This window comes from Enoplosus armatus, chromosome 2 (genome assembly GCF_043641665.1).
Source record: "Enoplosus armatus isolate fEnoArm2 chromosome 2, fEnoArm2.hap1, whole genome shotgun sequence".
Classification (NCBI taxonomy): Eukaryota; Metazoa; Chordata; class Actinopteri; order Centrarchiformes; family Enoplosidae; genus Enoplosus; species Enoplosus armatus.
This window is the reverse complement of record NC_092181.1, coordinates 3,287,834-3,314,150: the sequence shown is the minus strand read 5'-3', so window position 1 is coordinate 3,314,150 and position 26,317 is coordinate 3,287,834. Positions and strand designations below refer to the sequence as shown.

Below are 26,317 nucleotides of genomic sequence, written 5' to 3'. Positions count from 1 at the left end.
TCCACGCACACCGTCAACAAATACACATGCTGACATAAATGCAGCCAGGTACACGCTCTTGCACTCAAGCTCTGCAGAAACAAGCTTGTTTAGGGAACATCCAGTTCTACATTTCTTGCCTTGTGTCTTTCATCCCCTTCTAGCTCGCCCCGCTTTCCTCCCTAAACAAAACTAACATTTTGAGCCAAGCATCAAAATTTACGCTGCCTAAACCGTGTCTCACTACCCCTCACACCACCTTCCCTTGCACGCTCTCCCTTTTTTCTCTCCTCCTCATCTCTCCCTCCTTCCCTCTGCTTCTTGCTGTGGCCTGGCAGGCAGGCAGGGCAGACATGTTCAGAATGCGCTTCGGTAATGGGCTAATCAAAAATGCAAAACAATTGGCAATTACCGCGCAGGGCCCTAATGGTCATTAGAATTTACAACAAGGTAATGAACTGAGAGTCAGCTCAGTCCATGCATATTCATAAAGCAATCAGGCCTTTGAAGATTAAAGAAGCGCTTCAAATTTAAATGAGGGCGCCAGCATGTTATCAGTGAGATTCAGCCTGCAAAAGTAAAGGGTGCCTGGGACAGGAGTGTGCATTTATGAGTGTGTGTATGTGTGTGTCTGTGCGTGATGAGGGTTGGGGGTCAGTTTGGCGTGGGGGATGGAGTGGAGGTGTAAGTATGTGTGTTTGCGTGTGTGTGTGTGTGCACACGTGCATCTTTGCATAAATGATGATGGTGTGTGTCGGTCTCATTGGTGTGCCGACTCGTGCCTGCATGCTTTTGTGCAAAGCAAACTACGTTACACCACAACCACCATATAACCTAAAGTGATTCTAATAACCAAATTAACACTCTCTTAAAAATGAATGAGGCCCCTATCATCTGATCAACGTTTAAAAGACGTGGGATTTGAATCTAAGATCAAATGTACAGTTAACTTGAGCTATTAGGAGGCAATGAGCAACCCCCCCCCCGAGGAATACAACAACCTATTAGTATACATTTATGAAAAAGTGCACACACACACACAAACGGAGGGCTGTGAGTTTTCACAAGTGTAACGTCAGACACAGGGGGCCTCTCTGTCTTGCATCTCTATGGTTGAGATAAGGCTGGCGAGACACAGCTGTAGACGACCACCCACCCGCATACAAAAGGTACAAATAGACTCGCACACACCCATAGACACGCACAGTCTGACAGGCCAAGCCCAGCGCTGGGACCTGCAGTGGGACAGATAGTGGAGGAAGAAACACTAGAGACACAGATAGTGACCAGGATCAGTGGGTTCAGACTAACACAACGCCCTCGTCACGGCGGCTCTCCCATGGCCTCAGCATTATCACCACGGGTGTGAGGAAGACTAAGCAATGGTCCTTCAGCACCACAGCTTTAAACACTACAGTCACAATAGGAGCAGCAGAGGTTGAGCTGACATGCTGAATAGTGAGACAGGGTGTGATAATGAGATACAGACTCTCACAAAATAATAAAAATCGGGATCAGTTTCGATCAGTAACCTAAATGAGGACTTAAAGGAAAAGGGTTCTTTTTTTGAAAAAATACAAAAAAAGAAAAATTACCTTGTTAAAACCTCTGCTGTCATTGTAACACCAAACTAACCTGCCTACTTCCTAAAATACCACTTGTGTCCTTTTTGCTCTCATCCGCCACTTCCTGAGCTACAGCTGTATCAAAGACACTTTTTCTTCTCTGTTTCTGTTCTGTCTAAAAATAAAGTCATTAACCTGCAGGTGGTGAAGCCGGCGGCTGGCGTGACAGGCCCTGACGCTGTCAGATGACCCCTGACCCTGTGATGTGACTGCCTGCCACGCTATTGACAGGACAGCGGCAGGACACGCTTATTTCTGAGGATACTTTTTCATCCCGCGTGATGCGGCTGTGGACAAACAAGGTTGTTTCTGTCTTATAGCTTCGTTTGACAGTAGATCGAGGGGATAGAAAGAGGCAGCAAATGTGTGTGTGTGTGTGTGTGTGTGTGTCTTCTGGCTTGCTCTGCAGCCAAATCTGCGAGAGTGAGAATGAGCTCTAGAGTGGATGTTGGAAGCCTTTAAGAGGTGCAGACACGCTAATGTAGCCAAAACCTAGAGTTTCCAGTCCCTCGAGACAAACTACTGGAGCGATGTGTGGAGAGAGAATGTGAATGAGAGAGAGAGACAGAGAGGGAAAAGGGAGGGGAGGGGGCTGAAATAAGCATCATATGTTTCTGACAGATCTCATCAACTCACAACACATCATGGGGCCTCTGCCACAACATATTTATTACAGACTAAACACAGGTTCACAGGAGGGGGTATACACTATACATGTGTGTCAGTGTGCATCTGTAAAGGGGGGTGGGGGGGGGGCATTGTTGTGGTCATAAAACAGGTGCGTGTCTGTGTACATTCGTGGATAGGTAACTGGGTGCATGCATTTGTGTGAGCCTCTTTGTGTGTGTGTGTGTGTGTGTGTGTGTGTGTATGCATACTTGAACTAGCCTCCACCTGAATGGCCTGAGGCTGTGGTACCGGGGTTGTTAGAAGACAAACAGAGACACAGGAAGCCCAAGCCAGGAGCCCTGAGGACAGCACACACACACACACATACACACACACCTACTCTTAAGTACACACATACTCCTGCTGTCAGTCACACACATAGCAGCCCCCTCACCATAAGTCCTGCTTCCTAAACCCACAAAACATTGCTTTAGCACACAGATACACCTCCTCTACCTCCCTCTTACACACACACACACACACACATATTAAGGCCCAGCCCGTCCCTCAGGCCCAGCGCTGTGTGCCAAGTCTGGCCTGGCATAGTCCACAGAGGGGTGTCCTCAGGCGAGGCTTGCCAAGTCAAAGACCCTTTCATGTTCAGCCTGCACGCCCAGAGTGGTAAAGCTTTAACAAACAGCCCGACAAACACACACACACACACACACACACATTTTCTCTCTCTCTCTCTCACACACACACACACACACACACACACACACATACACAGGAAGCTCTAAACAGTTTAAGTGGTGAAAACCACACTCGCACACACACACACACGTGCACACATATGCACATACATTAGTTTAACACCGCATCCACACTTGAGATGTAAACATCCACTAGACTTCAGCACTTGAATAACACTCAAGCCAACAACAAAGGCTGACGAATCTCCACCGACAACATTTGTGGGTGTTTAGAGCTTGGCTTCGGAATACAAAAATGTCCTCCATGAAAAATTCATCCTAAAAACCATTCCTGTTCACCTTCATTAAAACTTAGTGGAGCCCACATCCAAAAATAGGACCGATTTTTATCAGAGCCCAGAGCAACTGTAGGATCAAATTAGAGTCAGTTTTTACAGACAATGGACTGCTTATGGTGAAAATATTAGCTGGTGTCCAATAATTACAATAGCATGCATCTGTGCCTTTTCACTAACAATTAAACTGATCACCGAAACAAAGGCAAACACACGGCATGTGAACTTGCAAAGCAGCTCATATGCACGCACGTACACACTGGCCACGGGAAAAAGATATCACTACCAAGGAGCCACTCCCCCCCCCCATCACTCACACACACACACACAGTCTCTCTCACCATGCACTGCCCAGCCCCCCAGTTCTGCCTGACAGATACCCAGTGTGTATATGTGTGCTTATGAGGGGGGCTGGTGGTTTGGAGAAAGGTGGCACAGTGCCAACACGGAGCCTGCTAAATACCTTTGTCTCCACGACACACAGGGACAAACAGGACAGGCAAGCTGCTGCGGGAAGACGCACTACAGCCACACAGAGGTGTTACAAGAAATACCGCTCCACTGTTTGAATGTTTTCCTCCTCACAGAGAAAAGGGGGGGAAAGGTGGCTGCCATAATTAACTCAGTATCGATTCAGAGTCCAGGTTACAATAGAGGCAGTGCGCTGGAGAGAGGCAAAAGTGTGAGATGGTGGTCGATTTGAGCGGCTACAATGGCCTCATTAACACACATGGCTACACTGGTGAGAATGCAAGAGGTGCTATCGCTGGGCTGGATAAATACAGGTCACGGTAATGTAGCAATACGAGCGCAAGAATGTGGTACCACACTCATGAAATGTAGTGAAGAGAAACGATTTGTAAAAATACTAATTATGGTATATAGGACATGATAAAGCCTATATACAGTAGTGTAGCTATACATCCTAAATCATAACAATGAAAAGCATCTTGCTCCAATTACTCAATGTAGCCCAAACAATCATTTATTGCACTGATAACAACCACATTTAGTCCACGGAATAATGAATGTGAATGTGAATAAAAACTATGAATCCACTTCACCAGTGTTTAATAGTGACTACATCCTGTGAAATAAATCCAGTTTTACACTACACTGCAGTCACTTAGTTTGTGTGAGAAACCGTCATCTGCTCTTTTTCTGGGCCATCCATAATCTGGAGACAAGCTACGGTGTCCCTATGCATATCTTAAATTGTTTATCATGCAAATGATGGTACGCAGGCTGCTCTGCCCTCTTCTAACGGCCCAAAGCTCCAGACTGCAGACCCCAGCCCCAGCTGCAGCCATGAGAGTCCCAGACGGCCTCAGCTGTCCCAAAGGCGGAGACCGAGAGGCACAGCTTCATCTCCAGCTCTGGGTGTATTACAGACAACCGCCCCCCACCTCCAAGTTCAACCATCCTGGGTGTCAGCTCCCGCATAAGCTGCCGTCCATACAGAAATCCATCTGCGTCACATGACATTTCAGGAGGCGGGTGGGGAGTGTGTGCAGTGCAGGGGGATACAGTAAATCTTTAAGGGTGTAACATATAATACACTCCCCTGGAATAAACGGGACATGAAGCCAGTGTGGCAGAGATACGGTGCGTGGGGACAGTATGCATTGAGACGCCTCATCTCAGTGTCAGCCTCTAACTGAGCAGGGTGAGAGAACATGGCAGCTAGCATATGGGGCATGGGGTGGCACGCTGGCACTGCCAGTCTGGATCCATCAATCTTAGACACAGAAAACAGAGGTGGGGGGCGGGCTGGCTTTTATGCACATGTGACTGATGTGTGGTCTATCCTGCACAGCGGCTGCATCTTCTGTCTCATCCAGAATCTGTTGCGGGTTCATCCTTCACCTCATCTGCAATCTTCACCTCGCACACTGTTTTCTTTCTCTCAGGTTTGACACAAGGAAATGTTATAACAGGGTTATATCACAATCAGTGTCACAATGGGACACGACCTCAGTCCACATACAACCAAATTAATCTATTCATTACGGCACAGAGGAAAGCCTGACTGTTACACAATGCCAAGAGACATAAGGCCTATAAATAAAGCTCTGCTCACAATGCTAGTGACCTTATGATATCATGTGAACTCCGCTGCATGATGATCTAAATGAGCAAGAAAGAAAAGCATGTTCAAACAGCTGACAAGGCCAAGAGGCATGTTGGATGTGTATATGTGTGTGTGTGTGTGTGTGTGTGAGGATGCGTGTGCACATGTCCGTGTGTGTGCTCATACACAGGGCAGATGTTTAACAAACTGCACACTAATGAACAGTGGTCATTCTGTGTGACAGTGGGCTGACTAGCTGACAACAGATAACAGTAGCCCCTTTACAATGCCATCTGCAAAGCTGCAGCACTGACTAATACAGTACAGTAGCACACATTATGGAGGGCTACTCTCCGCGCGTTTAGCCTGCGTTGGCTTCAAATTAAATCACAACTGGACAATCAGCCCAATCTAGCACACGATATCAGATCTGTTAAAGGAAATGAATAAACACTCGAATAGGCTGGTCAAAATCAAACCCCGCTCTGTGAAACCAGTCATAAGGGACCCACGCTTGTTTGCACAGCAACTCATGTTTTCACTACAGCCTCATTTAACCCCAGTGGACAAACAACAAACCGACCAGCCGCCTTAAGAAGTCCTTAATTACTCAAATCAAGAAAAACACTGACAATTAGTGGCTGTAAGCTCCCTCAAATAAACGCTTCTTCCTTGACAGTTCAGCGTAATTACATTCTTTTCTATCTCTTTTTAATTTTAGCATTAGAGGGAGCCTGTGCAGGCGCATATTTGAGGGAACGAGAGATATGGCAGTGTAATAAGCCAGGGAGGGATAGAGATACATCTCTCACCACCACATGAGAGAGAATGTGGAGGCCACAGGATCCGAGCACATCTGTGATGCAGAAACAAACCAAAAGAAACCCATCGTCTTCTCTCTCTCGCTCTCCCTCTCATAATCTGTTTCTTTGTCTGCCTCTGTGTGTGTCTTTTTCACTATCTGCAAATGTTTCCTTTTTCCCTCAATCATTTTTCAGGACGGCTGGTCTTCATGTGGGCTCATTGCTCGGCTGAGGGAGATTCACAGCTCCTACATGCAGCGGCAGATATTTCACACTCTGGTTATGCAGATTGGACACTTCCCTACTACAAGGAGCAAAAGCAAGGAAACCTGAGAAAGCGTTTTGTTTCCTTTTGAAAACTCTCTACAAACCTCGGAAGGGTGTGACCCACTCCACACCTTTTGACCTTAAAGGCTCACTTCACACTTTTTTTTTCTCGCTCATTTGATTACTCTTGCGTGGCAGCCATTTTAAGCTCCCTCTGTGTTTACCTGTGATATTCTCCTGCTTGGGGATTATTCCTTGCAAGGGTGCAGATAAACAATCCTCATCCTGCGGCGACACCTGGACGGCCACCTCCACGGGGAGATACGCCCTCCGCGGGTGCTGATGGTGGGTCCGCGAGTGCGAGGAGGACGTGGAGAGGGGCGAGGCGAGTGGGGAGGACGGTGGCCTGTCCAGAGGTTTGTCCATACAGAGGCCCCCGTGGCACTGCCTCCGTTTGTGTTCGATGAACAGCAGGATGTCAGCCAGGGGGAAGCGGGAATGGCACTGGCCACAGGTCAGCAGGTCCTGGTCCCCTTTTAGGGGCTCACCCTGAGCCACTCCCAGCCTGGGGGAGTCCTGAGAGTCTTCTTCGGGTAAAACACCTGACAGCGGCTCAGCTGGACGGGCAGACAGGAAAGAAGCTTGTGAGACATAGTTCAGTGAGTAGGTAGTAATTCTGTAGAGCTTTTAAACAAATGTGTCAGGAGAGGCGATGGAAAAGCACATTACTGAGGCGCACACTGCTACAGCATATAAAGACATCTACAGGAATAAGGTCAGGCTGTAAAATGTGTATAAAAATATTGTCAGAAGAGAAAGAAAGAAAAAAGAGAGAAAGAAAGAAAGAAAGAAGGAAAGAAAGAAAGAAAGAAAGAAAGAAAGAGCACACAGACTACTTCGATAAGGACTGACATGTTCAGCTCGCAGGCAGCAGCCAAACGATTAAGTTGCTTGACCCTCTTTATTGTGCTGCCAATCTCGCTTTTTTAATGAACCTAACACCTCTGAGAATCAAAAAATAGATTCTAATTTGAGTTCAAGATGATTGGACCCCATTTCGTTAAAAGTGCTGGGATCTCGTGAACCAAGGTTAGACATTGAGGGGTTGGATGTGGAGTAGGTCCCTGAAGTACCGACAGAGAGGGAGAGGGAGAGGGAGAGGAGAGAGAGAGAGAGAGCATTTTAAAAGAAGTAATCTAGCCACACGGTAAACGACATTGGGCGCCCCGACTGGGATGTTGAGATAAGATGTGATGAATTCTTGCCGCCGGTTCAACCTTTAATTCCGTGTCGGGTCAGACGAGGAGGTGGTGAGGGACTATGCAAGATAGGCCCTGTTACCTGTATGTTCAACTGCATTAAAGATGAGGGAATTTGCCCCTATTTTCCCGGAGCTTATCTTAACCAGCTTATGCCATGGACATAGGCGAGATGTGTGAGGCTGGGTTAGGTGGAAAGATTTTCTTCAAACCAAATAATCTCATTTTGATGCCACGCAAGAGTGATGTGAATAACTTTGAAAACTAAAATATAATCCCTTTTTCAGACATCCGACTGCGCCAGAATGTAAAGTAGTTTAGGCCAGTGTTTCCCTCTGGGCGACAGGAGTGGGTCTGTTTCACTATCAGGGAAATCATTAGGCCTCTTCGTTTGCTATTTTGAATTATTGTGATGCCCTATTGTAACAGTGGATCAATCATTTCACTACAACTCACCCACAGAAAAGTGGCACAAGGGGAAATATTTTTTTTTTTCATTTTCAAATGGAGTAAAAGAACAAATAAATATATCAAGCATGTAGTTACATTTCCTCTCTGCCTGTATAAATATGTCATTAAGTGTCACTTTGCTACAAGAAACCCAAACAAAATTATGCAAAGTGTGAGTAAGTATTTTGCTGTTCAAATTCATAATGTGAATATGTAAAAGCATAATTATTCTGCCATACTAAATGTAAGTGAACTGAAAGGATCTGGGTCAGAGGCAAATATAGATATTATACAAGCTAAAAGAAAGTGTAAAAAAAGTTTGTAATAAATGTATATATTTTCTTAAACTCTTCCACGCCTGTAGCTGCTTGTTTTTAAACCACTTTGCCTGCTTTCTCTTTGAATATTTTACTTTTCTTTTCCTCCTTTACAAACCACACACGAGCTTTACAGTGAGCATAAAACATACAATCCCTTATTTCTGCTGAAGCGATCCTCTGCGTGCGCTTGGTCAAGCAGCACAGGAATAAAGTGGATCAAGTTCAAGTTCATAAGTGGCCCATAGGACTACAATCATATTGCGCCCCCCACTGACAAACCTTTTGACAATTATCCGACAAATGAAGGCATACATGTTGCGAGAGAGTAATTGGTTTCATCCGGAATGGAAGCAGCATGCAGAGACACATTTACGACAAATAATAATAATAATAATAATAATTAAGGACAAAAGAAACACACGGGCTCCTGATCTCCACTGAAAACTTGTATTACAGCAATCCGCATGTTTGGAGACGTCTCCGCGCTCGCTGGCGGACGTGAGGGTGCATTGATGAAGCAGTTCCTGCTGTTATCAGGTGGATGGGGGGGGGGAATAATTCTCCTACAGACATTAACGTATCTCGACAGCGCGGAAATCCTATCATGCGATCCCAATCAATGCCCTGCAATTTTGTCACACACGCGCGTAAAAACGGCTTTCCTGGTTTCCTCTCCCGTGGTCGTAAAACAGCATCGCGCACGGAGACTCGGGTGGATTTGCGCCACATTTATCTGCTAATGGCACACGAGATAACCTGCATTATAAAACACGGTGTTTGAACTGCAGCTGAGAGGAATGTGCGGCACAGAAACTCTGTTCCCGTCTAGATAACGCACACGAGGTCTCTGCGCTGTGGACAAGTGGGTATGTAAACACCACTTCCCTGTGTCCGAACCAGCTCAACCCCCCCCCCCCCCCCCCCCCTGTAGATAAATGCTTACAACAAAAAAAGAAGAGTGCGGGTTGTTCGTAGAGGAACAGCTTCACACGCTACACCTGGAAACTTCTCAGCGACTGGCAGCGGCCGCGGGCTTGCCTTCATATAGCCAAAGGTCTCTGGCCATAAAGCCCATGCATGCCCTTTAATGGCGAAAGAAACCTTGAAGGCTGCGTTATACAACACGTTAACTAACACAAGTTGAAGCTCTCTGTCACGTTGTTTCCAAACTTCCACCAGGGGATCCCATAATCGATTTGAAATAACCTGTAGTCTCGGATATGCCTGCGTTTTGTGCATTTCTCTCAGGGCAGCGGTGGGTCCGTACGTGGCCGTATATCCTACCTACTGAAACCCCCCCTAAGGAAGTTGCCCCAACACGACAAAAGCAAGAGGTGGCCCGCAGAGGAGCGACAAGCAGCTACATGAAGTCAAAATGCGATTCATCTCCACTTACGCGAAAACTCCCGTTTGCTCAAGTGCTGGGGTTTGCCTTGCTTGCGGCGAGACATGTCGGTTTAGTGGCGGCTTTTCAGCTGAGTTCACATTGGGAAATCCGTTCCTACAAGGTAGACTCCAAATGGAATATCTTCATTGATGCGTCTGTCATCCAAATAGGAAAAGAAAAAACAAGAAGAAGAAGAAGAAGACAAAAAGCTGCAGATCATACAGAGGGTGAGGCGTAGCGCGCTACGGGCTGTGCGGACCTCCTCATGACTTTTTCGCGAAGAGAGAGTGATGTGGGGGTACGGCGAAGCCCCCCTGAGCTGCAAGTTCAAGTGCGGACGTGACGTTCCTGCGAACTTGAACGTCAGGAGATGGACGGACTGAGACATACAAAACGTGGGCAGGGCGAAGCCGGCCAGTGGGAGGGGGACAAGCCATAATAAAAACCAATGGACACTCATTATGGACTACCTATGGAAGGGAGGAGGGAGGGGGGAGAGAAGAGACCCCGAAGACACCAATGGACAGAGGGGATCAAAGGGGGCTGGGCTAAGAGAGAGAGAGAGAGAGAGAGAGAGAGAGAGAGAGAGAGAGGACTTGAGTTATCTGAGGAAGTAGAGGAGCAGCAGAAAGCGCATGAAGCATAGAGCGTAATGTGGTGGAGGATAAGCCCGGCTTTACTGCTCCATTCATATTTATTAGAGTTTATTTTCAGGCTGACATGAATATGCAGTGATTATGTAAATTTACAGCGCAGACAGGAGACTGTATTTTTCACATGAAGATGTTTTTATTGTATGATAATGATTACTTCAATTACATTTGCCATGAGAGGAGGAGACGATGTGTTTTTTTTTTTTGGTGTGTATTAGATTTGTTCCATTTGTGAGGTCTTAAGGAACCAATTAGGAAGAGCTGTTTATACTGTTTCCCCATTTCTATATATTCCTTTGGTTTTTGTCCAACTTCTGGAGGGGGTGCCTCAATGCAAAATGTGAACCCACGTGGCCTAAATGCAGAAGAGTGAGATAAGAAGATCAAATGAATATTTATGTGATAATAAAATGATCCGGCTGGGCCACTAATAGAAAAAAAAAAAGGAGAATAAAAAAAATAGATTTCAGCCTACATTTAGAAACCAGTGTCGTTTGGTTAATAGGCTGCAACATAATTTAGTTACCATTAAATACCATTAAACAGCGTGTTCAAGGTGTTAAATCAATTATCTGTGCGTGAACAACGCGCCCGAGTCTACACTATAAAGTGAAACAGTGATTTGTATCCTCGGTTTATCTTAATGTTTTCATCTGACAGGTTGTCTGCATGACAGATAAGCAGAAACAGAGTACAACAGGCTGAGCCCGCCCGATAACAAAAATAAAAGCCTCACATTCACACTCAAATCCGTGTCGGGCAGGGAAGTCACTGCACTGTGATATCCTGTTGTGGCGTTGTGATATTAAAGACAGAGAATGTATCTAATTTAATCAAATGATTTGGCGTCTTTGCTTTATGATGACGTTATATAACCTTTACTGTACGGGAGCACAGACAGTGCAGGTGTCCGGATTTACAATCACACGCAACCAGGCAAATGATTAGACATTTGAAACTGGGAGTCATAACAGAGTGAACTAATTATGGCAAAATCATTGGAACAGTTTTGATACACAGCTTTGTGTCCACTGCGTTTGTGGCTGAAGCTCCTAAACGTGATGTTTATTTGGAATAAAAGCTCGGTGTTTCCAGCGTGCAGGGCAGCACCGAGGATTAACGCCTCAGTGAAGACTGGCTGCACTTTAAACGACGGGCTAATAATGTGCTGTGTGGAGAGGGAACCTCAAAGGTTTATCCAGCTAAAACAATGAATGTCACATGGTAGATGACGGCAACCCACTGCACAGTTCTCCATACTAACTCACCGGGGCCCCATTGTTATAACTATAGGCTATCATTTACATATAGGCTGGTGTCGACAAGAACCTGAACAAAGGCTTTTTTTTTTTTTTTTTCCTTTTTAATATCTGTTTGGTTTCGTATCGGGAACACATTAAATACACTTATAGCTTGACAGATTGAGCCGGAGCCAAATTAGTCACGTTTGGGCAATAAAAGCTCCCCCTCTAACTTATTACATTGAGGGCCCATAAACAACAACCGGGAGAGATCATTCATAACCCACGTTTCACATTGGTGAGAAAAATACCTGTAACTGCTTTATAAGTGCCGGCACTCTAAACAGACCAAGTAGCGCTGTGGTTTGCTTTGATTTCACTTGATTCTGTTTGAAGTGTGGGTGTTAGTTGTTTTGCTGGTGCCGTGAGAGCCTCATAATAAACCAGGCTCAACAACTGCATCCAGGCCCTCGGCCACATCACAGCTTAATACTTTGGCGCCATCTAGTGCTTCAGCGCGAGATTGACGCCAAATGCCAATCATGACGCAAGCTCGTGCAAACTACAATTTAATTATACAATACTAATGATGGGCTACTCTGTAATATATCTATATATATATATATAGATATATAGATATATCTATATATAGATATATGTTTGGTTTTTTTTTACAGGGTTGGATACAAATATAGCTACTCAAAACCTAAAACAATTCACATATTATATTTTACACTGTCATACTATCATAACCTACTCATGCTTACTACCATATATAATACAGTCTATATGATATTATTATACATGTATAACGCTTTATATTGCTACTATAGAATGAGTGTCCAAAACATCACTACCGCTCGTATAATATGGGCCACTCACGGTCGGCTGTCAGTGTGGCATTACATAACCTCATGCACTCTTCCTATATGAGCACACAGCGCCACCGCGAGGCCAAGACGCAGTGCTGCTGGAGGAGCTGGGCTGGGCAGCGGGGCCGGCAGGAGCAGCAGCAGCAGCACCTCCGGTCGTAATCCTCTACATATCGGATGCAGATCGTCCGCAGGGCACCTGGTGAGTGGCATTTCTGTCGCCCCGTCTGTTTGTTTCTGTAACCCGGCTGTCCTCTCGCTGCGGTCTCGCCGCTGAGGATGGAGACGGTGAAATGAGCGTCGCTGTGCGACAAAACCTATAGTATGTCGTCCATAACGGGAGAGCCCTGGCCGCACATTAGCAGACAGCCTCCATAACCTGATTTACAACAACACGTGACGACTGTTATCACCAAACTGTCTAAATTAGCCTGTTTTTTTTGCTTAAAGAGCGCGCGTAAAGGGAGAGGAAGGGTTCAGGATCCATACGCTTCAGATGACAAGTCGGTTATAGACATCCACACTGTAGCTATACATTTATTTATATCATGCTGTGCATGTTCTTTATATAACATCAGATCATTTTCACTGAATATCGCTCTGGAGCATGGTGTCGTTATTAAATGGCTCCATGATGAACGCTGGACTGAGACACGGCCTAACTGGGCTCATTTTCAGACTGTCAGCCCGTCGGCCGCCGCCGCTTGCAGCAAGCACACTTGATGTGTTGTCATTTGCAGAGGTGGTTCATATCTGAGAGCGGACGGAGCCGTGTGTGGTCAAGCGTCTAAATGGGAAATCTGGGCCACTTGAAGCCAGGCCACTGAAAGGGTTAACCCTTCTTTTCCTCCATAGGGAGAGAGAGAAGGGGGGGGGGGCTGTCAGGTCCCGTTGGGATTGAGTTGATCATCTGGAGCTCCAAATATGACAAAGTATGCGTAATTAAATGCCACCTATGGCTCCTTCACAGCGTGAGTCAGCAAGGCCTGCGTGGCGGTGGCGGTGGTGGTGGTGGTGGTGCTCCTGCAGAGGGAGGACCGGATGATTGTCTCAGTGAAAAGAGCTGTTGTGCTGCTTCATGTGCATGGGGATACTGACAACTGCACTGTGATCATATGAGAGCTTCACGGGGAGCAGGGGATGTGGGTTTTCAGGGAAAAACATTCTGGCCTGTGTGAGCAGCCTCTCTGACTTAGCACCAAATGAAGTCAGCTGTCCTAATGCACATGTATCATTGTCTCTGTCTGTCTGGAGGCCTGTCTCGTATTTTAGCCCAAGTCATCCTCACTCCGGCCTTGTTTTTGTACAGTATCTAACTCCTCCTCTTCTGTTTCCAGTGGTGTGGCGCTGGATTTGGTGACTTGGCGACTCTGATGAGCAATTGAATTTGGGAGTTTAGTAAGATGCCTGGATTTCTGTAACCTGTTAGTGGATTTTTTAGTGGATAGTTCTTCCTTCGGGTTGTTCGCTGCACTACACTGGGAAATAGTGTCCTCGGGTGATACCTGAAATAGCTACTGTGCATGTGACACACACACACACACACACTCACATAAACAGATGTTGAAGTAATTTTCTCTCTGTAATTGTATGAAGCAGCAGGCCTCGTTCACGCCTGTTAGCACTGTAAGAACGTATCTTTTTACTGATCAAAGTGTGACTCGTGAACAGACAGATAACTGCAATCTGACACTGTGCCTGTTTTCAGCAGGATGCATTAAGTGTCAAAGGTGAGCTCGCGAGGCAGAGATGAGTCTGACTTCCTGGTTCCTGGTGAGCGGCGGGGGGACGCGCCATCGCCTCCCCAGGGAGATGATCTTTGTGGGGAGGGACGACTGTGAGCTCATGCTGCAGGTACAGTACTACTGCGGCTCCTCCAGACTCTGATCCCTGAGCTGTCATTCTTCATCTGGTTGGATTATTATCTGAAGCGCTGAGATTAGCGTGGATTGCAGTGATTGACTGGATTTTGTGCGATTTAGTCCCGCAGTGTGGACAAACAGCACGCCGTCATCAACTACGAGCCGAACACAGACGAACATAAAGTTAAAGACCTGGGCAGTTTGAATGGGGTGAGTGCTTTATTTATCTGTTATTCTGTGTTTTAACTGCTTTATCTACTAAAACAATCTCTGATATAGTAAGGGACAGACTGTATATAGATGTCTTTTAAAGTTACTCTTTATTTACCAGCAAAAGGACAAATAAGCTTAAATTCTTCGTGGGTAATGCTGTCGTAAGACAAACAGACAAGCCAAAAAAGTTTTGGTTGTTTTAAGTAGCAGGTGTTTCAGACACAATTCAGTCATACAGTAACACTATGAGATTCAATACCCAGCCCTAATCTTAACCCTGTTGTTCATAATCACACTCTGCTTTTGTTTGCAGACGTTTGTGAATGATGTCAGAATCCAGGAGCAAATTTACGTCACACTGAAAATGGATGACAAATTAAGGTTTGGATATGATATCCTTTGAATGTGGTCTTGTGTATCTGTCAAACCCAGTGACACGCAGCACAAGGTCAGTGTATGGACAACACTGTAACTTTATCTGTTCTTGAATAGCTGTGAATGCTCATTGCACTCTGCCTGCTGCATAATAGATAAGGCTATCAGTGCATGTTTCTCACCCTTTCAAAGAGCTCGTCGTCTTTTACCTTAACCTGCCTCACATACCAACCTGTTCACTGTGGTTCGAGGGGAGATGCATATTCCAGAGGAGGCCCTCAAGGTTAGACAGCACGTTGTGCATGTTGTAAGAAACTACTAGCCAGAGTTCATATGTAAATGGGAAGATTTAATATGCCTGCTCAAAACTGTACAGCCAGAAAGCTCTTGTATGTTTTCATCAGTGTGTAAAAAAAACCCTGAGAGAGGAGGTGGATTTTAGTCAAAGAGAGCGAAGATTTCTGCTGAACTGGGCAAAATACTGCTTTTTAAGATTGATGAATCTGCTGTTTCATCACAGCAAACTGCCCAGGTATCTGTAGAAAGAATAGGATTTCATCCTAATGAGGAAGATGAAAGTTCAGCAGTAATATTCAGAATGTCTCTTCAATTATATGCTATGAAAAAAAGAAAATGTATTTATAGTTATGCACTATGAATGTGTTAGCCATGATTGTTTTCTAAGGTTTTCTATTAAAATCTGGCTGCCTTTGTATAGATTTTGCAGCATTTCATTATTTCGCCTCCATCTCTCTATAAACTCTCCCTGCTCGTCCCATCTGTCAGCATGAGAAGTTCAGCAGCCAGCTTCAGCTGAACCAGAAGAAACCTCCAGAGGGGGAATCGTCTAAATCTGAGGCGAGACCCTCGGAGGCAGCAGCAGCACCGGTGTGCGAGGGGTCCGCCACCAAGCCCCCCGAGGCCAGCAGGGTGGACGATAAGACAACAGGTGAGAATATCTGAGGATGCAGCGTGCAGAACTGTCCATGAGCACAGCGATGACACAGATCTCCATCTTCAGGTGCCACTTTCACAAATGTACTGAGTCTGAGGATAACATATTTGCGCATAGTTATGTTCAAAAGTATTTTTGTGTTGAAAAGGTTTGTAGATTGATGTATTTGTCAAGAATTTTGAGTCATTTATGAATCAAAAATGCCAAACTCTTGCTGGTTATTGCTTCTCAATTTGATAAATTGGTTCTTTTCTCTGTTTTATATCTTTGTAAACTGAAGATCTTTGAGTTTTGGTCGGTTGGTCAGACAGCAAAAGTGATCGTTTAGTCGTTTCCAATGTCTCTGTTATACATGTTTTAGTTGTAGTAAATGCAGCCGTGCCATTCCCTTGTAGGACTAACCAGCGGGTTGTTTTTGACAGGGGACCTGGCAGCGTTGCACCGAGGCACGCCCCTCTATGGCCAGCCTGCCTGGTGGGGAGATGGAGACGCTGGGGAACAGCAGCCTGGGAGGCCTGAGGAAAAGAGCTCAGATCGGAAGCGAGAAAAGGCTGAAACAGGTATTTGCAATGTGATCTTATGATGTTGTTGAGGCAGTAATTAATGTGGATCGTGTTTTGAAATATCTCTTTTTTTCTCAAATTGGCTCTTTAAAAATGTTCAGTCTTTATAAACATACCAGTGCTTCCCTTACATTTAGTAGACTTTGGGGTGCTAAATACATATGTTTACTTTAATTCTGACAGACACCAAAAAGAGTACAGACGTCCCAAAGCCTGCCCTGCAATCAGCTTCCAATCAGGAGCCTAGCTACTTTGAGATCCCAACCAAGGAAGTATCCTTGGTTGGTAAAGTGAACGGTGAAGCCCCCTCACGAGAGCAAGAGGCCTCTTCTGCTGCAGAGCCCACCCATGGCCACGCCTCCTTTACAATTGAGTTTGACCCTGGGGCAACAGGTAAAGTGACTGTGAAAGATCGAGTGGCGAAAGTGGGACCAGAGACCAGGCCGCGTCCTAAAAGGGCTGTCGGGGAGGAGCTGAGTCCACTTCAGACAGCCATGGTAGCTGCAGAGGTCAAAGTTGCAGACTGGCTGGCCCAGAATGAGCTGCCGTTGGCTCTGAAAGACACGGTGGCAGAGGATGACGGTGAAAGTGTGAAGAGTGACGTGCCTGTTCAACTGAAGAGTCTTAAAGGTGTGTATATGCAGCCGTCTGTGCAGCATGTGCATCTGTATGTATCATAAAATGTGTGTACTTCTTGCTTGCCTCTCTTTAACCCTCCTTGTCTCTTTCTTTACATTCTGACCCTTCTTCTCTACCCCTCCCCTGCCAGGCAGCAAACACGAGGACGGGACTCAGAGTGACTCAGAGAACGCACTTGGAGAGCAGCGCAGGGCTGCAGCAATGGAGGAACGCTCGTGGGGACTTTGGGGCGGCGCAGGGATGAAGATCAGAGAGGGTCGTGCTAACGTACCAGAGGGGCTCTTCGCAGAGGAGGACAGTCCTGCTCGTCGTCGCAAGTCTTCGACTTCCAAAGTGGCAAGTGGATTTGTGGAGAGGCGACGTGGCTCTGCACCACATCAGCAGAGTGGCCGTGATGAGGGCTATCACCATGCAGATGATTATAGTGACAGAGGGACCTACACCATTGAGCTGGAGAATGGAGATCACGAAGAGGAAGAGGCTAGGAAAATGATCGATAAGGTGGGCAAGAAGAAACTTATAATAAAGGCCCTTTCCTATATCGAGTCGGCTCATTTGAATACATGTATGTGTAAGCTTGTTCACTTGTGCATGTGTGTATCTTGCAGGTGTTTGGTGTGGATGAGCAGGAGGCTGTGTGTGTGTCCAGGTTGGGGGGTTCTGACCAAAGAGAGAGGCTCACCTCCCAGAGGTCTGGCACCGGAGACAGGGGAAAGCCTGGCCGCATGGAGACAGAGGTAAATTCAAACCAAAAAGGTTGTCTGATGTCTAACTGAAAATGCAGTCCACAATGTGTCGGTTTCACTAGCTTCAAAACAACAAGCAGCTACTGCTACTCTGTTTAAACACTGTCTTTTTTTCTCTGGTATCTTTCATGGTGTCTTTGTCCAGGTATTACCTGAGGAATTGGTGGTGGGTGGTCCTCGCTGGGTCTCGCAGTGGGCTACCCTGGCTGCCAGTCACATTAGGACAGACCCTGAAGGATCAGGAGGGGAGAGTCACATCATGGTCACAGAGGACAGAGGTACTTATTTAACACCTCAACTGAACAGGAAAGACACAAAGATTTTGGTTCGAGGTTCATTGTCTCGATTGGTTTAAATTTCTTGATATTCAAGAGTTGAATCCTCCTACCATAAGATGTTGGTGAAATGAGTGGCGGGATAAATTACCTAATTATTGAAAACCCTTCAGGATTTTGTGAATTTAAAGCGAAACTTGTTACATTTCCTAAACAAAGACCACTGTGGCCACAAGAGTCAATTATGGGGCAAGGGGTAAATGATAAAACAAAGTGTAACAGCAGCTCAAGTAGAAAAGAGTCACAAAGGCATCTTAAAGTTTGCTGACATTAATTAAAATTAGCCGCCATAAGCTACTGGTCACACCAGACCATGTATGGTATAAAAATGGCAAAAACCTCCAAGTGAATTGAATTGAGCAAGGATGTGTTTAACAATTACGAATTTAATTTTTCATTTATAAGCAAATGAACAAATTCATGCAGGGCTTTCTGTATAGCAATATAAAAATGACAGTCTGCCTGACAATTCATTAAAGTAAAAGTAAGAACAAAATAGCAGCTCATGGTTCATCTGGTAGAAAGAGAACCACAGAATCAAAACCACAGCACCAGTGCACCAATTCTACTAGCATACCACCCACCATTGATAAGTAATACACATTTATCCGAGGACCCACTTCACTAATACTACGTTTTTCTCTACTTTCAGCTGAAATAAGTGAGTCCAGCCACTCAGCCTCGTTTGCCTCGTCTGGCTACACAGAGCGTAAGAGGAGAACTCTGCCCCAGCTGCCTGGTGAGGAGCTCGCCCTAGGTAGGAGGACCCCAGGCTCAGGCCTGCGTACAGATATGGGGGAGAAACAGGACACAGAGCTACAGGAGAAGGAGAACCAGGGGGGGAAGATGGCCAGGGGAAAGAATCGGCCTGGTCATGGCACTGGAGGTGTGGGGAGTCACAGTGGTAGCCCCAGTCGCTCCTCACCCGCCAAGTCGCAAGATAGTGGTGGCGGGAGATCAGGTCAGTCAGGTGTGTTGGCCAAGCTCCCCCCTCGTCCACTGACCAGTGGGGAGAAAAGAATGGAGGAGGCACGGAGGAGGAAAAAGGAAGAGGAGAAGGCTAGGGAAAGTAGTGGGAAACCACTGTTGAGGCAGGAAAGTTTTACTGTGGAGAAACCAAGCTCCAATGTGCCCATTGAGCTCATACCTCGCATCGATGGGCTCCCACGCAGCAAAACTCAGAGTAAGGAGACTGGCATTGACAGCACCACAATGCAGAAAGACTCAGAAGCTGTGGCTGCCTTTTTAGAGACAACCATATCAGACCAAGGTGATCCACCAAGTCAGTCCATTGAGGGCTCCATGTCACCGGAGTCAGACGTGGACACGACCAGTACAGTAAGCCAGGCTGACGGAGCGAGAAAAGTAGTCCAGAAACGCCGGACTCTTGCGGGACAGCTGAAGGAGAGAACAGTTGTGTGCTCATCCAGCAAAGGACCCGCTGGGGCCCGAGAGACCCAGGACAGGAGGGTCAAGACCAGAGCATCTGGTCCTCCGCAGCCCAGCCGCCCCTGGACTTCCCAGGACCTCACTGACGATGACGTCAACTCCAACTCACTCCTCTCAGACTCCCAGCCCACCTCTACACAGGAATCTAGAAGCTCACATGCCAGAGCCCAGACTGGGAGCACAACAGTGGGGGCTAGCACTAAGTCTAGTCGGGCTAAAATCACCCAGGCCCCAGCCTCTTCTGCAGCTAGTAAAGCCACTAGTGTTTCTAAGCCCAGGCCCACCAGGGCGTCCCTGCTGAGGCGAGCTCGGCTGGGGGACTCATCAGACACTGAACCTGCTGATCTTGACCGGATGTCGGTAGCCTCTGAGGCCTCCACCGCTAGTTCCACATCCAGGACAGGTATGGCAAGAAGGGGAATGTCCAGGATAGAGGCTCTTGCACAGCCGAGGCGGCCGAGGGTGGGTTCCCCGTCAGCCCAGAGTGACTCAGAGGCCACTGTGACAAGGAGTAGAGGTCTTGGGGCCCGGAGTGCTGCAGGTGATTATGCCATCAGACAAGGACTGAGAGGGTCTAATGTGACCTCAGTGTCTGGACCCAGAGCTAGGGCTAACAGCGCCTCCAAGCTGCCTGACAAGAATAAAGGCACCTCCTCCTACGGACAAGTCACACCTGTGTGTAAGTAGTTTTTATAGTTTTATCTTCCCATGTTCCAATTAATGCTTTTAGTGCCTAAATATTATACAATTATTAGTAATTAGCAGCCTGTAAAACAAACTATTCCTTAAAGCTACACTAATAATTCATATTTTCATATGTGTCAATGTATAGTGTGAAAGGAGTCCCTCGTAGAGACGAATCCACAGAAAATGATCACCTGACTAAACCCACTGTACACTACCTGCTCAGCACCAAACAGCAGACAGTTAGCGACTAGCTAACTTGGTTGTCAGAAACATGACTGCTATCATTGCTCACTGTCCGCTGGATGTGTAAATAGGCAACTGTTTGGTTCCACGTTTGCCATATCAACCCGAATGTTGTGTTTGCATCTTGTTGCACCGCTCCCAAGTGGCCAAAGAATTCTACCAATTGGCACATTTTAAGCACCATCTGACCTTAACTTCCATTCTTTCCTAATATTAGCTGGCACTCGGTGGCGCCGCATGCCTGTGGAGTATGCCTCCACATCAGAGGACGAGTACGGCTCAAACCGCCACATATCCAAGCAGGGCCACACACGGACGTTCCCTTCCACTCGGGTAGTCCAGCTGGGAGGTTCGGCCCCAGCAACTCCTAATCCTGCAGGCCTTGCCGCCCTGAAGCAGCACTCCAGAGAGCAGGACGAGTATATGAGAGACTGGACAGCACACAGCGAGGAAATAGCTAGGTACGTAGGTGAGAGGCACTCCAGTGCTGTTTGAGAGCAGCGTTGAGTCATGATAACAGTATTCAAACATGCTTCTCCTGCTTACAGGTATATAGCTGTTATTACATTTTTTATTCGTTATGTGGTGCTTTTGATGGTTATGTTATGATGGTGATCTCATACTTGTGTTTGTTCATAAGGATTAGCCAAGACCTTGCCAAAGACCTAGCCATGCTTGCCAGAGAAATCCATGATGTGGCAGGAGAGATCGACTCAGTCAGCCCTGCAGCCACTGACCCTGGAGCTCTGGTAGTCAACACATTATAAAACAACCACAACATAACTTTTTAAAATTTTCATTTCATTTAACGTCAAGTGAAATTATGTAGAATTGACCACAAATAGGATCCGACGAAATAACATTTCTTTTGTGTGCATTTTGGTTCTGTTTTAGTTGGAGGAGCGTGTGTTTGATGACAGCTTGGACGTGGGTGGTCCTTCCACAGAGCAAAGCAGCATTATGGGAACCAATGGGCGGTCTGTGGAGCTTCGACCCCGAGGCTCTAGTGGGCAGAGCTCCCGCTCCATCCGCAGACAGACGTGGAACAGAGATGATGTGAGTCCCTGTTTCAATATTAAACAATACTCCTCAAAATATACAGGCATTCTGCATACCACAGGGCCATTCCAGAGTTTGAATTATAGATGTTTTTCTCAATCAAGCCTTTATTTCAAGTATGAGTAAGGAGAAACACTGTTAACTTAGTAAGCACAATGTTTCATTGGTTAATGGTGACATAGAGCACATATACAGTCCAGTTTGTTAAACAGTTGTGCAGCAGAAGATCAACATGTCAGTCTGTACAACACATGTGCCACTAGAGGGAGCTCCCGACATGCTAACTACAGTCACCCCTCAGCAACCAAACAGCTTCTGATTGGACCCAAAGCTATTGGCTGAGCTAATGAGAAAAAATATTTCAGTAAATGTGTAAATACACAAATAGTCATGGCTATAATTGGGCTAAATTTAGAAATAGCATTGAAAAGGTTGTGCTATCGTCTATAGTTTCTCTTCACAGTTCCACCATCTGCATTCATTGTACGCCACTGTTGAATAAAAGGGACACTGATGTGTTTCTTTTCATCGTTCGTCAGGCGGTGCTCGACAGTTTACTACTAGCATCTGTGACTCAACTCTCAGCTAGGATACGTCAGTCTGTTGACAAAACAACCTGCAAAATCAGGTGAGCATCACTGGTCCATGAAGGAATGTGCTGTTATTGTAATTTGGTGTAAATTTTATACATATACTATACTGAGAAAAGGGCAAATGCAAGATTTCATTTTGGAAATAGGAACATATCACATGGTGTGTTAAGTTTTCTGTCTGTGTTTTATGTCAGAACTAGGCCAACCAGCACAGTCTGAGTGGCACATCACAAAGGTTTACACCGACATGCAGGATGACAACTCAAAGGCCTTTTTTCATTCCTCATCTACAGACAATGTGTGAATGAAATCACAACTAATACTTCTGTCAAGGGCTATATTAAACATATTTTCATGTTTTGCTTTAATCTATTTTTGTACCGACTTGGCCTTCAGGATCCTCTTCAAGGATAAGGAACGAAAATGGGAAGAGATTGAGAACAAACTGCAGGCAGAGCATGACTCCTTGCTGCTCAAGAGCTCCAATAAGGTGATGAACTTGTCCACTTCTCACACTTTGTCTGTTGTATGTGCTGAAGGCTTGTGAAATAGACAAGACAGTAATATTTTTAGGGATGGTACAGACATCCACGGTGCCCAGAGGATGAATCCTAATGACTTTTCCTCTAGCGCCACCATGTACGTTGACGTTTGTGGTTTTAAATGAAATGTCTGGACGACTATGTAATGGATTGCCATAACATTTGGTTCAGACGTTCATGTTCCCCTCAGGATGAAGTAATCACTTTGGTGATCCCTCAACCTTTCCTCTAGCGCCAGCAGCTCCAAATATCCCTTTGTCCAATATTTCGGTACTTACACATTACAAAACTAATGACATTCCCATCAGCCTCAGCTGTACTTTGTGTTTATTGCTAATGTTAGCATGCTAACACACCGGTAAACATTATACCTGCTAAAAATCAGCATGTTAGTATTGTCATTGTCAGCATGTTAGCATTTAGCTCAACTATGGCCTCACAGAGCCTCGAGCATGTCTGTAGACTCAGAAAGTGTGTAGTGAGCATTTCAGTACAGGCTCAAAATATTTTGTTTGAAAAAAAACGCTACCACTGTTCACTTTAAAGTCATGCCAAAAAAGAGTAAATATGTCTTCATAACTTTAAAACTACTATATATTTAACTATAATGTGCTGAAGTGTGTGCAAGAACACCAAAGGATGTTAACAAAGTCGGCACCATCATCATTTTTGAAAGTGTAAAGAAGTGTATTGTGTTTGTTAATTGTGAGGCATTTCAATACAACCATCAGACAGATGGATTTCAGGGAAATCTAATCAGCATAATGTTGCTTTTTGGCATTCATTTGAGACAGAGACTGAAAGGCAATTTGATATGGCTACAGAAATGAAATATTTTGCCTAAGAATTTGTTTATGCCAGTTTGGGATGGGATTAATGCCATACAGTATTAAATCCACTCCTTCCCTTTCTCTTTAGTCGTACAAACCACACAATATCTGATTACTTACTGAAGCAATCACAGTGAGTGCTGACAGTATTACAGCTGTCTGGGGGATCAAATCAAAAATACTTCAGCATTTAGATTACCTTGCAAATTCCTTTTTTCGGAGAGCAGAGCACACCAAATGTGTTTGTTTTGACGGAGAGGAAAGACTTACGAGCTGTTGTTGCGGGTGCAGAAAGTTCACGAAACTTCATTGTGGTCATAAATTCTGCCTTTAACTCGGTCTGGCCTCGTGTGAACCCTTGAAGATAATTCTATCCACCACACAGTCATAGGGCTCATAAAGCATTACTGAGTGTACACGGCACAGCTCCAAACTTTTTCCTGTGGCAACGAAGAGATGAATCGAGCTGATTTACTTGGTGTATGAACTTTCACTTACTTAATCATCCTGAACCAGTCTTATTTTTTATTTTTTTCTCTTAATAGGAGATTTCAAGCATTATTCAAGACCTGAAGAGAGTGGAAAGACAGCTGCTCGGTATGGATGTGATGCTTTTCTTTAGTTTTTAGTGAACTATTACACATAAAATTACAAGTGTCTATATTTTTTACCGTTTAGAACTGTGTTCAACTAATTTCAAATGTTTGTTCTGCGCCATTCTAACAGTAATCGACATGATGGTGGACCCAGACGGCACCCTGGATGCTCTGTCCAATCTGGGCCTGACCAGTCCCCTGACTGACCAGAAGATCGGCCCTGGCACGCAGCAGGGGGCGCCGGTGTTGCACCCTGGTGCTGAAGCTTCCTCCAGCACACTCTCTTCTTCTAGGCCTGACAGACTGGCCACTGAACCCTGTGGACCTTCAGACCACGCAGAGGTGGCAGAGCGAGACCCAGGGCCCCCACAGGGCTCTAGATCCTACAACTGATACACCAAGGACATACTTCAGACTGCATCCTTTATGTTGGACATATCCTGAAGCACTTGGAAGCAGATAGCTTCTTTGAGATCAGAAGATTTTCAAGTATTTGATTTCAGATGAAGGAGGAAAGAGGGAGGAGGATGATGCCTGTTCCATGGGAAAGCCTGACTTCCCTAACTGTCAATCAAACCGAATCGTGATAGGACTTTGTAAAAGTCCCACACTACCAAATAGCAGCTCTTGGGGTGTCAGATATACAATATGAAAACATTACAGTATGAATTGGTGGGCTTATGAAGAAGCTATGACATAATATACAGTAACCCATCTGTGTTTTTGTGTTGCAGCTCATTCTTATTGTCCGTTATCCTTAAAAAGAACAGATGTAAAAGATGAGAGGATGTAATGTTAAACATAAACTTTCCAAATCGATTTTTTTTTATATCAGAGCAACTCTGACTTTTACTGAAAGTAAAACTCAGTCTTGACATTTAATTACAAGCCTTGAAATCTTTGTGCTTGAATCAGAAGCTTGTCAGTCAGCTGACTTAAGGTCAATGCAGAAACCCAAACTAGAAAGGTGCAATGCTGTCAAAAAAGGATTCAGCAGAGATGTTTGTGAAAAGTGTTCTTCTATCCTGCCATAGAATTATTTATGAAAATGAATATATTGTCGGCCTGTTGCAGTTGCAATCCCTAAACCTTTCTCAGTAATGATTTTCCATCAGAAAAGGCCACGTTGCTTATTTGCTAGGAAAAGAACTGGGTATGTACAGTATGTAACAGTGTAAATGTTTATTATAGTTAAATGAAAAACTCCCATCCATGCCTTTTTTCTTGTGGCGATGTCATTTGAAACCAGTGTATCAAAGATAGACCATGTGTGTTAACAGAAATTATAAAAATCAAATGTAGCTCCCAGAAAGGTTTTCCTCTTCCAAATGTATTTTGTCACAAGTGCCCTGGATCAAACAATCATTACAGTTGGAAAGGAGCGATGCTACCTGTGTGTTTTTGCACATCACAAAGCTAATATATGTTAATATTCATCTCTGAGGGACCAGGACACGACGTGCGCCTATGACGCTCCTTTATCATGTTGATGTCCTCGACCAAAAACAAAGCAGGGTGAAAGCCAGCTGCCTGTAGATGAATGGGTTTTGTCAAATTATTTTCTGATCACAAACAAAATGTTGTGCTTGAACCAGCATAGACAGGGGCTACCTCCAAGTCCTGCAGCTAGCGATGCAATGGAAGGATGGACACTGTAATGACTGTAGGTTTTCCAATGTCTTGCCTCATACCAATGTTTACACATGAATGTAACCTGATCAGAACTGTTGAAACATTTTAGCCAAAACAACTTTAATAAAGATTAATAATTGCATTTTGTCTTTAATTCAGTTTGAGCATTTGGAGAATTTTTGTTTGAATGTTTTGTATGAAGTTTTTTTTTCTTTGTAATGATGTTAGGTTAAATGTTGACCTTGCAATACCGGTGTATTGTTTGTCTCATTTCCAATAAAATGCATGATAATCATGAGCTATTTTGTTTGTTCTTTAAACATTCGTTCACACTGCAAATATGTCAGGGTTGTGTTCACAGCTTGTTGCTGCCCCCAAATGGACAAAAGATAAGTTATTGCAGTGGAATTTTGA

At 45.2% G+C, this 26,317-nt stretch overlaps 2 protein-coding genes across 2 annotated transcripts in view; one reads left to right on the top strand and one right to left on the bottom strand.

Moving 5' to 3' along the window:
• The window catches only part of LOC139295585 (B-cell lymphoma/leukemia 11A-like), a 32,194-nt gene extending 22,312 nt beyond the window's left edge, over window positions 1-9,882 (bottom strand). Inside the window, exons 1-2 of the mRNA XM_070917797.1 lie at window positions 9,828-9,882; window positions 6,627-7,019 (exon numbers count right to left, since the gene is read on the bottom strand). Of these exons, the coding sequence (XP_070773898.1) occupies window positions 6,627-7,019; window positions 9,828-9,882 (448 nt within the window). The remainder of the gene's footprint in view (window positions 1-6,626; window positions 7,020-9,827) is intronic.
• Window positions 9,883-14,333: 4,451 nt separating this feature from the next.
• On the top strand, window positions 14,334-24,664 carry cep170ab (centrosomal protein 170Ab). Its single transcript, XM_070926552.1, has 18 exons — window positions 14,334-14,438; window positions 14,567-14,656; window positions 14,973-15,051; window positions 15,259-15,317; window positions 15,821-15,983; window positions 16,412-16,549; window positions 16,736-17,182; window positions 17,322-17,692; window positions 17,800-17,928; window positions 18,083-18,215; window positions 18,925-20,400; window positions 20,869-21,112; window positions 21,292-21,400; window positions 21,546-21,707; window positions 22,250-22,338; window positions 22,700-22,793; window positions 24,221-24,272; window positions 24,402-24,664. Exons 1-18 carry the CDS (start codon window positions 14,334-14,336, stop codon window positions 24,662-24,664), a joined length of 4,203 nt encoding a protein of 1,400 aa, XP_070782653.1.
• Window positions 24,665-26,317: the final 1,653 nt, after the last annotated feature.